This window comes from Equus caballus, chromosome 10, assembly GCF_041296265.1.
Source record: "Equus caballus isolate H_3958 breed thoroughbred chromosome 10, TB-T2T, whole genome shotgun sequence".
Classification (NCBI taxonomy): Eukaryota; Metazoa; Chordata; class Mammalia; order Perissodactyla; family Equidae; genus Equus; species Equus caballus.
Genome location: NC_091693.1, coordinates 41824682 through 41840980, shown reverse-complemented (window position 1 = coordinate 41840980; position 16299 = coordinate 41824682). Strand labels below are relative to the sequence as shown.

Below are 16299 nucleotides of genomic sequence, written 5' to 3'. Positions count from 1 at the left end.
TTGTCAAGCAGATCTTTGCGTGTGTGCTCAATTCCAGATAAAATTTATATCCATTAATACAACAACTTAGTATTTTAATCAATAGTGCTCCAATTAGATCATTCTCATCCATAATTTCCAACTTCTCTTCCAAGCCAACAACGAAAAGTTCTCTGTGTACCTTTTCCCTCCGGTCCCAGGAAATTGGCTTTCAACGTCTTAACCCTGTTTTATCTCGTTAAACCTGACAAAGTATACACTACACAAAGAAATAAAGAAATGCCAGTCGTTCCAAGTGGTGAAAGCGGTTGCACCTCACACTTAAGTGATTTCATTTTAAAGAACCCAAGGCACGAGTAAGCCGATACAGGTCTCACTTAGAACAGGGACACAGGCTTCCCTAAAGAAGATGCTCAGTATAGAACACCACATTTAGTTGAATATGTACATGAAACAACGGTACCAAAAAGTAGATTTTATTATCCACATTACTATAAATTATATGCAAACATTATTACCAAAAAAGAAAACAAATCTCTCAAGGTGTCTAACTTTTTTCCCCTCCCTTATAAATACATAAAAGCCACAACCAGCAAATGTTTGGGGATACTATGTTGATCATATTTTACTAAAATTCATTTTCCACACTTCCCAGTTGTGCAAATAAAATTTGAATTAAGCAAAGACAGCTGTGAATATTTTAAAATTCATCCTCATAATAATAAATACAAATTCTAATTCCCCAAAATATCAAATGCAGATCCCTCTACAAATTTTACATTATTGCCTTAATTCATTTTTTAGTTAGTTGGTTGAAAGATTTTAACATGGAAAATAAAGAACATTTTATAATGAATCCAAAACTTCTACCTTCCTCTTGGGGTCGGGGGTGAGGGGTACTTTGAATAAAGAATGCACATGCACGCACTCAACGTTTACTCGAGACTCCTGCCCTAGTCCCAAATCTGCCACTGCCTTTTTAAATCGGGATATACCAGTTATTATCACACAGTTTCAGGATCTGATTTTGATACAGTGTTTATGATCGTGTTAGTGTTAGCTTTTTATAGTGACTGTGTTTAACTCATAATGTGATGTTCCTCAAACTGGAATTCACAGATGTATTCTTGGGGCCTGAGAGAGATTTTTCTGTTAACACAAGTCCACATATCATTCAAGACCAACAGACACTAGATTAGATAATCTTTCTTATTCCTTTCCAGTCTGAAACCTATGTTACCTTCTACTGCAGCTTACTAATAATTTATCGAGACCAAACTTAGAAAGCACACTTAGAGAAAGCAGACTTCCCAAGACGAGTTATCATCTCTAAATCTATGTCCTACTAGTTTTTCTTTTACATTTAAATGCAAACGAAATTTGTGAGATGATAGTAAGATGGCACTCAAGTGGGCAAAACAAGGCTGTCGGATGAAGGTTCCATCAGCAACAGTCACGACCAGTCTCAACGGGTCAGTGGACCACATATTAACCAGGAGTCAGAACTTCCAGTTTCTTTTTCCAGTTTTGCCTCTGACTTGAAAGAGCATCTTGGTGTTAGAGCGATTCATTCTCACAGCCCCCATTTTTCACAAAGTTAGTACATTATGCTACTTACTGAATAAAATGCACAATAAATACCAGGTAGTCATGTTATATGATGATAAGCAGTATGTTTAAAATTTTAATTTATAGATTAAATAGAAAAATAAATCTACAAAACTCAAATATTTGTTTTTCTTAATTTTGATAGTGACAATATATAACACATAAACATAACAGTATAATTTTGTTTTTTACTAGAATTATGGATCATGTTGATCTAGTTTTAGAAACATTTATGTTTAAATTTCCTTTTTCTAATTTTAAAATATAATGTCAATTTGCATTTAAGGATATTTTATTGTTTACTGGTCAAAAGTTTAAAAATAAAAACATCTGTATTCTTCTATCATAATTTTATATCAAGCTTTTAAACCACATAATCTTAAAGGAATTCTCAATTTATATGTATCTTAACAATAGAATAACCTTAATACCAGCAAAGAGAAGTAAAATATATGGAAACTGCAAAGATATTCTGAGTTTAAATGCATATACTTTCCATTTAAAATAGTTATTTAATGTTTAATTAAAAAAATGAGGACACATGAAACATTTAAATCATCTTATTTATATCTGTGATATAAATGTGAATAAAAGTCTTAAGTAAAAATCCTCCATAAAAAGGTTATAGGATTTTTTCCTGATATGCAGCATCTTAACTGAACACTTTTTAAAAAGGTAAGTTTTTAAACCATTGCTAAAGCATTGCCAACGGCATAACCTAATCTGATTAAAATAATTTATTAATTAAAATAAATTACTGATCTTGAAATTATTTACTGAATTTAAATTACTGACTTTTGACAGATTCATTTTTTGTAAGGTGAAGGCTATCAAAATCTAAGATCAATTTTCTAATCAACACATTTCGTAATAAGCTTAAGTTTTATCAAAAGAGAAATATCGCATTCAAATTTAAAAGTTTTTTCCCTGTTATCCTAGCAAACATAACCAATGCTAGTTTATTAAGCTCATTTCAAACTTTCTTCTTCCTATAAAGGAATTTTTAGTTTTTATTATTTCAAGATTTCTTTTCTAGAAGCTGTAATTAGACCATTAACTAGCAGATAGTGAAGCAGTGTCAAAGGGAAAATATGCATTTCCAAAAAGTGCATACTTTTACATACTGTGATAAGTAATTTTTTTCTTGGAATAGACACGTGCAGTTACACAGATGTTAAAACCAGTGCCAAAAAGTTACTCCACCTGAACGGTCGAGCTGATCTCGGAAGCAAAGCCGCCCGTCAAGGGAGCCTCGTGACTGACCAGCAGTCGCCCTGTTTTGATCACAGACTGAAAGAGAAAAGGAAAAAGTGATGTTGAAGAGAATACGTATTTCAAGTATATGATGATAGCTTTAAGTAATAAAAATTATTTAAATTCAGTAAATAACTAAAAGTTAGTAATTCAATTTCACGCCAACTAAATTACAACTCCCTTTCAACTGGACAGTCACTTGTTTCTTGAATTTCAAAAAATTTTTCAATATAATTTATAATTCTAGCACAAAAGAAAAATGAGACATAATTCCATGCATGTCATTAAAAATGCATTCCCAGTACTCTAAAATAGTTTTGTGCTATATACTGAATTACTGTATCTCACATTTTCAAATTTCAACATCATTTTTTTCTTCAACCTTAAGAATGAAAGTGCTTTTTTGTTCATTTTGGAATATATTTGTACATACACAATTAGTCTTACGAAATAGTGCTGTATGGAGAAGGAAAACACAAAAACAGCATGTAAAAGTTGTAGCAAAGGAAAAGCTCAGGCAACGAGATATTCCAGGAAACCTGCAGGAGGAATCATTGCAAAAGTCACAGAGTTACAACCCTCTTCGTTCATGAGCGCTAAAATCTGGTTAACGAGCACAACTCCACTTAACACAGAAAATGTCATGAACAATAAGGACATATTCTCAATACTGGCTCAGCGTGGGTGTTCACACTGTGCATGATATATTCGGTACAATACTAAATCAAAAAGTACAGCTATGCTATCACAGTGGGATGCCAGCTGTGTTGGAAGGTAAAAAATACTAAAATCAACAAGTTATTGCTGAAAATATGTTGAACAATTACCATATTACCAAAGAGAAGCGGCAATTTCCCCTGTACATTTCTAATAATTTGATGTCACTCTCCTTAAATTCTACATTACTATTTTATGAATATGAAATCTTCCAAGCAAAAGCATGTATATAAATGAAAAGATTTCCTTCATTCTAGGCAATTAGATTGAGAATTTTAAAAGCATGCAGCAGTTTCAGCCAAGAGATGTTAAACGCCACAATATGGCCAGTAGCCATGACAAAAATAAGTTACCGTATCGTATCTACCAAGTAAATAGTGACTGAAGAACATAAAATTTTATGAACACCTTAATGAATACCATCCCCACCCCAATAAAATGCTAACGATGGAATACTGGTATTTAGATTTTATGACTGTGATTAATTATGCCAATTGTGAATGTCACAGATTAAATTTCAATGTACCTGGTTAGAAATATAAGGATACACAAATATTCCACAATCACGAAAAAACAAATATATTCTCAAAGTACTCTCTAAAAAGGTGCCTTGACTTTAAGGACCATCAATTAAAAAAACAGATTTGACAATCAGACCTTTCTCATGGCTCTGAAACTCCACGCTCTGCCAACATAAAAATGTCTCAGGATGACATAACCGAAATCCATCCCAGCTAGAGAGTGCATCTTAAGTTTCTAGTGGGTAGAAATGAGAAACGTCTATAAAAATGCTGCTGTTACCTTAAAACACAACACAACAGAACTGGTCCTTTTTATCTGAGCTGAGGCCTATCCAAGATCAAATGACGACCTTCAGAATGGTCCCAGAAGGCCAATAAGCAACCAGGGCAAACATCCTAGGCTTCCTATAGCCTGTAAAGTGTAGTGGAATAACTAGGCACAGATGTCCCCAGCACAAAGCTTCCAGCTCTCCGAGTTCATGCAACACGATGTGTAAGCAGATGAAATCCAGAGAGCCTCTGAGCATCCTTCAGCCAGAAGAAAGGCTAAATAAACCAAGATACATCAATACAGTAGAGTATTACACAGCCATGAAAAAGACTGGGGACATAGAATGATGCCCATAGTTAATTGGTAAAATAAGCAAGTTGCAGAACAAGATAATCTCATTTTTGTGGAAAAACCACCACCACAGCAGTGGGAACACCAATACAGGTAGCTATATATATTGAGCTGACAAGTGCACATAAACAGTCTCAAAGGATTCATTCCAAACTATCAAAACTTTTTAAAAGTACTTTTACATTATTGCAAGTATTCTCAATAAGTCTAAAATAAAAATAAAGGGAAAGCCCTTGAATTAATGCTGAAGGTAACAAATACATGTTACGTTGCAGTCATAATCTCCTCAAAACACATAACAATGTTTTCTGTGGTATCTGAGGACTAGCTTCAGATACAAAGGAACCCTGAGGTCCCAAACTCCAGCAGCAAATAGGGACAGTAATGACACAGGGAGTCAGCCTTCCCATGCCAGTCTCTGTATGCTCTGCTGTCCGTCAGGGTCACATCCAAATCATCTCTTGACCCTCAAGCTGTTGGATCCTAGATAAAATAGGAGATAAGCTACTGGTGTCAGAGAAGGTGAAGTTCTTCAACACCGCTGTATGTGTGTTATCTCAACAGGTGTTCTTGGGTCAGGAGTTACGCTGACTGTTATGGAAATAATTCCAGAAATTTCTAAAACACCAAGAGCTAGAGGGTAGACACAATGAAAAGTAATAATGCTGTGAGTTTACGGAAATTGTCAGTATACAAAGCAGTAAGAGAGAAACAGTGTGGCAGGAAGATAGGAGTCAGAAATAAGGATCATAATTATAAACAAACTGATTGTCACAGGACTTGCTATGTGTCGGGCTCTGAGCTGAGCATTTTACATTGATTATTTCATTTAATTTGGAAAGTCTCTGTTTCTTTTTTCTTCTTGATTAAAATCCTCTATTTGAAAAGCATTAAAATGTATAAAATCAAGTTACACCAAAATTCTGAAAAATGCCCAAATTTGGAAGTAACACTGATATTTTCAAAGTCACAACCTCAAAGAATTAGCATACATTATTAAAGATTTAGTCTATAAATATAGTTCAATGATTTTGTAAGCTATAATACAAATTCAACATGGTATGTGCTTTTTATCATTCACAATTTTAATTCACCAAAATTTCTGAAGATTGCTTCTTTTCTATGCTATCTTGGAAATTATTAATACCTAATATTATGATAATGAGATTCTTAGGAATCTGCAAAATTGAAGAGAGTGTTACTCTTTCTATTCTTTGTGATTCAATTAGATATTCTGATTAAACTACATTTTTTTGTCAACTTTAACAGGCATTTAATTTTCATACATTTAGACACAATGATATACAACTGCCAGGAAATTTTCCTAGCCAAATTCAGCATTTTGACATACTTAGTAAAAATTAATATGGTGCTTTTCGATGGAAATAGCTGTTAACCATTTTAAAATAAATAACTATAGATATAAATACTAATAATACTTTAAAATTCGTTTTCTTTAGAAGAAAATAATTTTTAAAGCTTTCAAGTTTTCTTCTGAGATAAATGTATTTCTCCACTTGAAAACAATTTTTAAGGGTTTATACAACTTTTCAATATGAAAGCTGAAGCTATCAAAGCCAGGAAAGATCACGTAAGGCTGGATTTTCCAGAATCTGCTTCTTCCACTTCTTGCCACTAAGCCCGGCTCCAGGATTCCGGCCTTCGGCAGATGGAGCACCAGCGAACTAGAGGGACAAATGGCACCAGGGAAAGCTGAGCCAATTAAAGACAAGGACTGTGAATAACTGTTCTCTGTGTCATCTTACCACAAAACAAAAAGGTTTTGTTCCCTACAAGGGATTGAGAAGATTTGTCAAGAAAACTTAAACAATTCTGAAAGGCTAGGAGGAAAACAGCCTGTGGCTGTTAAGTCCGTCAGCACTGGTCTGTCCAGGATTTCTCCACGGATTCTCACTCTTTCAGTTAATCATCCCCTCCCCAGGGAATCAGCAGCATCCTAGCATAAGAGGAGTTGTCAAAATCAACAGCAAACACAGGATGACATTGCCAACAACAGACAGACCACGATACCCCAGTGCCAATGGAACCTTGAAGATATCTTGTCCCCTGGTTTGGCTACTCCATGACTTTTCCCCATTGCCCAGACATCATTACTAATGGCCATAACTTCGAGTTAGCCATGCAGGATGCCCCGTACAATGCTCTGACTACGGTCCACTCAAGAAAAGTTAGGTAAAAATCTATTAAAATAATTTTAAGCACGTCCTTGGTTACTTAAGCTATTGCTTTCTGAGCAGAGTCCATTTTTAACATAGTGTGAAAGTATACTTCAGCACATCCCAGAACAATTTAAATATGAAATAGACTCCAAATTGAGGATATTTTAATGTAGCTTTAACAATAAGATATCTGTGGTAATAGCCAAGTTGCTAAGTTATACTCCATTAAAATGAGTGCACAGATTTTGGCTGCCCAAACATTGGACATATGTTTTAGTGAATGTAGCCTTTAAAGATTTTAACACAATCCAACCAGGAAAAGGGTTAAGCTGTCATTCCAGGAGAAAATGATGCAGACAGGCAGACCATTCAGCTTGCACACGCCTAAAAGTGCAACACCGACAGTCAAAAAGCAAGAACACTTTTTTATTTCTTACTCAGAATCTATAGCAAGATTTCCTCCCTCCAGAGCAATTCAACTTGATCAACACCAAGTTCAGCAGCCTATTCCGACTGCTGATAAGACAAGGAGGACTGGTAGTTGATACCCCTTTTAACATTTTCTATCTGAATATAAAGCTAATGAGAAGTAAAAGAAACATCAAATCCTTGATGTTTAAATCAAATCTGATTATAAATACACATAAGCAGAAGCAATAGTAAAATCACACACCTGTGTTTCATTCATCAACAACATATTAATCAATAATTGTTTATATAATCTAGAATCATTAAGGACATGTTTTTGATTAGCTTCAAATATCATTGCAAATTAATTCAGTTTTTGAAATGTTTTCTTGCTTAGTAGCCAAACGCATTTGAAACGTTAGCCAGGAAAACCTCACAACTGACCACAGGCTAACAAATGTATTAATATATGCCTAGTAACTATTATTAATCAGCATGACCTTGATACACAATCAGACCGTGGGCTAATATTGCCCTGGAGAAATACCGATGCGAAAAGAGAAACAACAGTCGTGAACTCCAGATAAAGTTCGGAAAAGTCCATTTTGGCCAGGATATTAGTGACGGGGTTACAAATACTTTGGAATTATAGGAAGGTGGTATAAACTGAGAAAAACTAAGTCCTCAGAGCTTTATTACACATGTGGAAAAAAAAGGTAAGGGAGCCAGCAGAGCATAGAGAACCGAGTAAAGTCAACACAGGAGAAGAACGAGCAAATAATACTGACAAAGGCACAGACTGCCTGGGAAAATTTCAGACATCCTCACTAGTACGTTCTTGCCTGAATTATTCATATCAGCAGAGCTGAAACACTGAAGAACCTAGGAAAAACCACTTTTGCACAACTTTAAAGTGGACATCTTTCTGAACGCTACTTCAAAAAGTGTCAGCTGAACATGTTTCTGTCAATCAACTGTACCTTTCGAGCTCGTTTCCCTACAGCCCCTCCAGGCTCCAGTCACGTCAGGCCTCTCGCCACTCTGGCAATGTGACCTATGCTTTCCTGCCCCGACTTCCTTCCCCAAATCGGCAGACATTCTCTCCCTCCCTCCAGACCCATCTCATACAACCCCTCCTCCTTGGTCCCCCCAACCAGCTAGGTTTTCCCTTATTTTAAACCCCGTGGTATCTTCTTCCTTCTTTTCTCGTCATTTATATATATTCTATGACCCTTTCCTAAGAGAATGTGAGGTAGCCGACAATGCAAGGATTTTCTATGAAACCTAAAGCCAGGGTGCCAGGACAAGCCTGAAGTACTCGGGTCAAGGCAGCAGCCACTGCTACACCTCTCTTAGGAACACTAGCAGTCTACCTCGCAGGCTAGCCCTGTGTACGTCTGTCTCACTACCCCTTCCAACCACAAATTTGAAAATGGGGACTCATTTCTATTTGTGTCTATTGCAGAACATAGCATAGACAAATATGCAATAAATTGAGTAAATTATGCTCATTTTATCATTTTGGGACGAATGAATATACTATTTTAAAAGACAGTTTGAAAAAGTACCTAAGCACCTTTGTTTTGTGTTTTGGAAAGTATTCTTTTTCACGGGAGGCAGGGGTCTATACTGTCTCCTCCAGCAGACACAAAATTCAGAAAGTACCAAGTATCCTCTACCTCCACAATACTAATATATGGTTGTGGATATGGATGCTGAATAAATCTTCATATTGATTTTTTTAAAAAAAGCATGACAGTGATTTAAATGAATCACTAACAAGCCTCCAATTCTGTGATACCTTTAAGCTCATAGCAGGGAGTGATAGCGCCATAAAAGGCATTAAAGGGAAGTCCTAAAAAAAAATCAGCTCTACTCATTGCTCTACTTCTGATAGAGGGCCACCCTGGGCCAGATTTTCCACTTATTTTTCTTACTCCAGATTGGTTTTAGAACAAGGAGTTAGCGATACAGGGTATGTTTCTGTTTTTATGTACACCTTTTTTTAAATGCATGATTGCAACAAATATGCAGAACGTTTTCTTTCCTTGGTACTGAACATTTTCTTTTCTCGCTACTGAACATAAATTTTCTTTTCCTATTGACAAAAGGTCATGTTACCATCATGATAAAAGCATTGTACTGGACTGGTGGACATGTATTACATAAGTAGTTAAACACGGGTAATTATGTAAATAAATGTCTTAAAAGTTCTTTTTCATTTTCCCCATTCGTTCAAACATCAAGTAAAGCATAACCACCTACAAGTATCAAAATAATTTTTTTGTGTGCCAAAACAATTTTTCAAAGATTGAAGAAGCCACTTCTTAAGCTGGTTTTGTATCTGCATTCTTATCATGCCCTATCATATTTCAGCAGGATTTTAAATATTCTCATAAACTTGTACTCAGTCTCCACTTCAACTCTTATCCATTTCTTTTTATGAATAGAAGAAATTATAACACATCATTTGGATATTAATATTCTTGATTTCCATGTTGTAGAATTTCAGAAAATTGTTAAAAACTGTTAAAGAAGCCAAGCTGTACTGTGGAAACACAATCAGCCCGCTTTATCTTTTACATCTTCTTAGAATCATCCCGAGCTCTGCCAGGCTTTTCCCTTGGAGTTTGCAACAGCAGGAAGCATTCAGAAGTACCACATAACTAAAACCTCACTGTAAATATGCTTATATTCTTGTAATAAATGAAAAAGTGAGAGTACAATAGCTACTACACACTACTTGGCAAATCTAGGACCTGACCCAACAGCAAAGACCACTGGCAGAACCATTCCACTCCATCTATTATTCGTTAACTCAGGCAGTTTATCTTCCTTCAAGTAACATTATTTTGTTACCGTGGTATTACATACATATTGTGTGTTGGGGGAAGGGGTTGATAATTCACAGATAACTCACGTACCCAGTTTAGCATCTACGTTATAATTACGGGCTGACTGAAAAATTCCATAAACATGGTTTTGTTTGTTTTACCATTCTAACCATTTTTAACTGTACAGTTCTGTGGCATTAAGCATATTCACACTGCTGTATAACCAATACTGCCATACATCTCCAGAACTTTTTCATCTTCCCCAAGTGAAACCTGTCCCAATTAAACACTAACTCCCCATTCCTCCCCCACCCCTGCCCCTGGTAACCACCATTCTACTTTCTGTCTCTATGAGTTTGTCTACTCTACAACCTCCTATCAGTAAAATCATAGAATATCTGTCCTTTTGTGATTGGCTTATTTCACTTAGCATCATGTCTTCAAGGGTCATCCATGTTGTAGCATGTGACAAAATTTCTCTCCTTAGGCTGAATAATATTCCATTGTATGTACAGACTGAATTTTGTTTATCCATTCATCTCTCAGAGACTTGGATCACTTCCACCTTTTGGCTATTGTGAATAATGCTGCTATGAACAAATTGCACAAATATTTGTTTGAGTCTCTGCTTTCACTTCTCTTAGATATAAACCTAGAAGTGGAATTGCTGATCACATGGTAATACTATGTCTAATTTTTTTAGGAATAACCATACCGGTTTCCACAGCAGATGCACTATTTTACATTCCCACCACCAACATACAGGGGTTCCAATTTCTCTACATCTTCACCAACACTTGCTATTTTCTGTTTTTTTGATAGAAGCCATCCTAATGGGTGTAGGGTGGTATTTCACTGTGGTTTTGATGCGTATTTCCCTAATGATTAGTGATGTTTAATGATTAGTGATGTTTTACTCTTTTTCTTTTTAATTTTTTACTCAGGCTGTTTGATTTTTGTTGTTGATACAGATAGTGTTTTAAAGTGATTAGTACATCAAATTTCTTAAATTGATCCCTTTTGGGACTGGAAATAAAATCTTTTCAGAATACGATATTTCATGTGGAAAAATATATAATAAAACTCAATTGTTCATCATGTCCTCTTTCCTGAAAAAGCATCATATCTGGTTTCCTCACTATCCTCCATTCTGAAACAGACACAAGGACATTTTTCCTAAGGTCACTAATGTCCAACAGATCCTTTGCCAGATTGATTATCTATAACAGCACTCCTCTCCTGAAAAATCTTCAGTGGTAAATCAGCTAACGAGAATCACAAAGATAACTTATAAACAGTAAAAACAGCTGTAGTCCACTGCCCAAGAAACAATGGAGTTACATACTCTAGAACCTTCTGAGCCTCGGATCTTTGCTCCACACTTTGCCGGTAATTAGGAGATAGAATAATGTCAACTAAGAAAGTTTGCAACACTGGCACAAAAGAAAATCACCTTCATCATCCTGAGTGTTATATGCAATCTCCCAACTAACTTTTAAAGTTGCATGAATTCCAAAGGTCATTGGTTCATGTCGAAAACAATTTCTTGAGCCATTCACATGTGCCCATGCTCACATGTGAAACAAACATGAATTAACCCAGGTTCCTAAAGGGCTGTGATATGAGTTGCCACAATACAAGAAGTAAACTAACTTAAAGATTTACAAGAAATAAACTAATTTAAAGATTGTTAAGGCAGAATACCGAAAGTAAAAATCAAGTTGTTTTCGTTAAAACAAAAAAAGTTTTCTTAGAATTGTAAATTTCAACTCCTAAGGTCTTTTCTAAAATAACATTGAAAAAATGAATTTTTCTCTTCTTAAAACCAACAACAATTCTTAATATCCTCTCCTTTTCTATTCAAAAGTCTCCATTTGGCAAACTTTTCTCAAGTGTTGACAACAGAGGGACATACTATGTCTGGCCATCATAAGACTTCTAAAGGGTAGAAACTGACATCATCCCCCATGCTCCCAGCATCCCGTGAATAATCAGAAGGTGACCCAAACCAAAACCAAGCTGTCAGCCAGCTGCATTCTACACTGCTGTTTTAAGCACATATCAAGGGTACAATTTGCCCTAAAGCCAGTTGGTTGTCTACCAAGGTAATACTTCTCTGAGGAATGATCAAAAGTATAAACACTGCTACACTTCTGTATCACCATGGATAAATGCCTTTATTTTCTAAAACCTGGTCCAATTATGTTGGAGTAAATGGATTTTTAGTCCATTACGAAACAAAAATCATGTGTAGATCATAATACAAGGGCAAGGCTTAAAATCTTTTGGGTCTTTTTTATGACTCAAAAAAAGTGGTATAGTAAAACTCAAAGAATGTTTCTAGCAAAAGCTACACATATATTTTTGACTATATACAACTAAGATGGCGCAGAGAGAAATAAAGTACATAAATTTCCTATTTTCATTAAAACAAAGATCATGGGGAGAAATTACAGGACAGGTGAATTCAGGGCAAAAAAATCCCTATAGTACAAATGGAAATATCTGACTACAAAACATTCATTGATTATTTGATAGAGAAGCTGAGGGCACAGAGGCACAGAACTCTCGAGGTCTAGTATTATAGTATCAAAATTCATTGCTAATAGAATATTAGTGAGAAGTTAAAAATGCAATAATAATACTTGTCCAGAAATGTAATTCAATACTTAAAAATCAATTTATATCTAGATTTAAGCCCTACTTTATTTTCAAGGAAAGAACTCTGAAATTTTCTTTCCCTGTAAACCAAAAAAATATTAATAATCCATTCCTATTTGATTTACAATTCTCTATTCTGCAACTTTTTTTATTGACAAAGACTAATACAATAGAGTAAGGTAATTATGGCCATTATACCACAAAAAGTGACACATCTATAATAACTTAGATTGTAAATGATAAAGTCATTTTTTGAGGAGGGCTCTAAGAAGACTTTTTGCTTAACCTATCTTATCCTAAATTGGTCTTTTTGCTAAATTACTTATGAATAAAAATTATTATAAAAGATAAAATATCACTACTAACCAATGAAAATGTTCCATCATTCTAATAGTTTTAAAAGATAAGAATAAAACAGCACCTCATCCATTAAAGTCACAAAATAATTTAAATTTAAATTCTGGAAAGGGTACAGTAATATCTTTCTTACATTTCCTATGCAATGTAAACTGGTATGAATCTTTTGAAAAACATTTGGGGAATATATGTGTCAACAGCTAATAAATGTTCAGATTTCTAGAATAAGCAATCTCAGTTCTAACTGAGAATCCAAAAGATGTAAAATATTGGACTTCTGCTTTAAAATAATCATGTGTGTGTACTGAGTCAAAAAATTTTTAAAACACTCTTTTAGAACCAGGGTCTCACATTAAAGACTCAAATACCATATTTAGCTCATGGGCAAATTCTGTTTAAAAGGGCAAAGCACTTTAGAAATATTGCATTTAAATGCCTTCCACAGCTACCTTATGCTGCATACTGCCTAAAACCAAGGGCTTCAATGATTTTGTTCCATCTGCCTAATTTCCTCAGGCCCCTGAGTGTGTAACTTCTTGTTCAGAATGGCAGAGAAGCAGGTCAATGGCTGGCAGCGTAGGAGCAGTCTGACCTGTAAGCAGAGCTCCTGGCCTGGATGATCAGCCTAGGAGCTGCACGGCCAACCCTTGGGCTTGGAAATTTGAGAAGGGGATTCTCCCAGCAAACAAACAGAGCAGGATCAAAGTGAACCCCCACAGTCTGCTTATTGGCAAATGAGTCTGGACAAAATGATATCACCCTATTCAAAGATGAGTACAGGAAGCAAAACAGAGTAAACTACAGAACCTGCTGAAAAGAAAATGCTTAAAACTATTCTGATCACGCAAAGGAAAAGCAAGCCTCTGAAAATGATCTATTCAAGATCCACATGAAAGTGTTCAGCAACTATCGTGTATTCTTAAGAGAGTATAAGATCTAACCTCCGAGAGGTAAGACTAAAAAATCTAGGGAGACCATAAGACTGGGTGAAGAAGGATTCAGATGAGATGTGAAAGTCTCACGTGGGAACTAACACCACACTAATAAAACTCAAACCCACAGTGGTGATTGTTGGAGGTCAAGAAGACGTGACTGCCAGTTGACCCTCAAGTTGGACCTGGGCAATTGGAGGCTCCTTTCCCCTCCCCTGTCTTTGGAATGTGTGCCCTGCTTGCGTTCCCCATTCCCGGAAGCTGCCCCAAGGACACAGCCTTGAGATAGGAATGCAGTGATGAGACTATCTGGACTGGGTGTGTGACCAAACCCAGTTAAGGCCTCCTGTGTACATAACTCAGTCCAGTTAAAGCCTCTATATAAGTTTTTAAGATTCTAGTAGGGAGGTGCATAAATCTGCATATCTTGCAGCCACTCAAGACAAGCCTTATAAGCAAGTTCCCTTGCTAATTAAAACTGTCACCTGTCAATCTGGAGTGGTTTGCCTCAATTTAGTCTCTCCCTGCTCTCCGAGGTTATACCCTGGGATCTCCAGAGGAGGCTGCAACCCAAGAGTGGTAGGCTGGGGATCTGTGTATCTTCCCGACTGCCGTCCGCTGTCCAGTATAGTGCTCCACAGTCAGCAGACTGAACGACTGAAACTACACGCTGAATGAATGAGCATGGATAAATTGGCCTCTGCTGCAAGTGTCAGAAAAATTCAGGAGCAAGAAGCGAGCAGGCAGGAAGGCAAGATGAGTAACAAGAGGTGTCTTTTCTCCTCCTCCCCTGGCCACAGCATGGCAGTGAGGAGGCTTTCCCCAGGTTCCCTCTCCCCTCAGACAGCCAAGGACCACTGCTAGAAGGGCACAGACAGCCCTTCCTCGCCCTCTCCTTCCATTTTCCTTTCCTGAAGTCCGCCTGGGGTCTGCTGTTGCCTGAACTGGGACTGGAGCCAAGAGGGGCAAGGACTAGGAGGAAGGAAAGGAGGCTTCTTTTCTCAGTGTGAGAAACTTAAAGGATAAGGCACAGGAATCAGAGACTGCCCACAGATCTTCCCTTAGAAGGGACACAAATGTTCCAGGACTCGGAAGCACTGTGTGCAGCTGAGGCAATAACAAGTGGCGGGTAGTGTGGACAACCAAGAACTCCCTCCAACTTAGGTGGTCAAACTCATTAAAAAAAAAAAAAAAAAATACTGTGAAAGCCAAGCAAAATATGTCTCCAGGCTGGATTCTTCCCAAGAATTTGCAACCTACACTTTAAGGAAACATCTTTTTGGTGAAACGACACTTCTTTTCAAATGTCAAGATGCACTTTCTGCCATGTTATCTTTACCCACAAAATTATACACTGAATTAGGCAGCCTTCCATTCTGGCCTTCCCAGACATCTTGCGGATATTTACCAGTATAAACATCCATGTTGTTGAACGTTACATTTAGCAGAGCAGACCCAGGGTTTCAAAAGAAAGACATCTGAGCCGCTGCTTCACCACGTGTTTCTAAAACCCAGGAAAACAATAAGCTATCCAAGATAACATGTAACTTTAAGTTTTCAGTAGTCCTGCTGTATGTTCCAAAATGACATCATAACTGGCCAATTACAGCATTGGACATTTGAAATGTGCAGGAAAAAAGCAGCCTCTAGCTCTGAAACACTGCCCCACCCGCACCTGGTAACACTGTCTGCTGAAGCATCCTCAGTGTCCTTCGAGTGCTCACCAGGAGCCCACCAACGTTTTTATACGCTAGTGATAGAGGGAAAATCAGTTTGCCAATTATTTTTTGTCTTACATAGGAGAAATATTGTACCAAGAATATCTGCAATAGATGAGACGCATTTTTATGGATTAAAATAAGTTTTAATAAGTCTATCAAAAATATAATTTCCTAGAAAATTTTCTTAGATAAAAGGGAATCTATAGAATTCTTTTTTAAACCCCCCCCCCCCACATACACAACCCTCCCCACTAGTTTTGTTTTTTGGGGGGGTTTTTTGGAGTAAGATTAGTCCTGAGCTAACATCTGCTGCCAATCCTCCTCTTTTTGCCAAGGAAGACTGGCCCTGAGCTAACATCCGTGCCCATCTTCCTCTACTTTATACATGAGATGCCACCACAGCATGGCTTGATAAATGGATGCATAGGTCCGCACCCGGGATCCAGGCTGGCAAACCCCAGGCCACCAAAGCGGAACATTGGGAACTCAACCACTCCGCCACTGG

At 36.8% G+C, this 16299-nt stretch overlaps 1 protein-coding gene across 7 annotated transcripts in view; it reads right to left on the bottom strand.

Moving 5' to 3' along the window:
- BCKDHB (branched chain keto acid dehydrogenase E1 subunit beta) overlaps nt 1–16299 on the bottom strand; it is a 229634-nt gene that overhangs the window by 65693 nt on the left and 147642 nt on the right. For 4 of the 7 annotated variants that reach the window (XR_011422062.1, XM_005596803.4, XM_005596802.4 and 1 more), the window contains one exon: nt 2791–2877. The exons of the other annotated variants lie outside the window; for them this stretch is intronic. Coding sequence is in view for 3 of the 4 variants with exons in the window: in XM_005596803.4 (XP_005596860.2) it covers nt 2791–2877 (87 nt within the window). In the remaining variant the exon portion in view is untranslated. The remainder of the gene's footprint in view (nt 1–2790; nt 2878–16299) is intronic. 7 annotated transcript variants of the gene reach the window in all.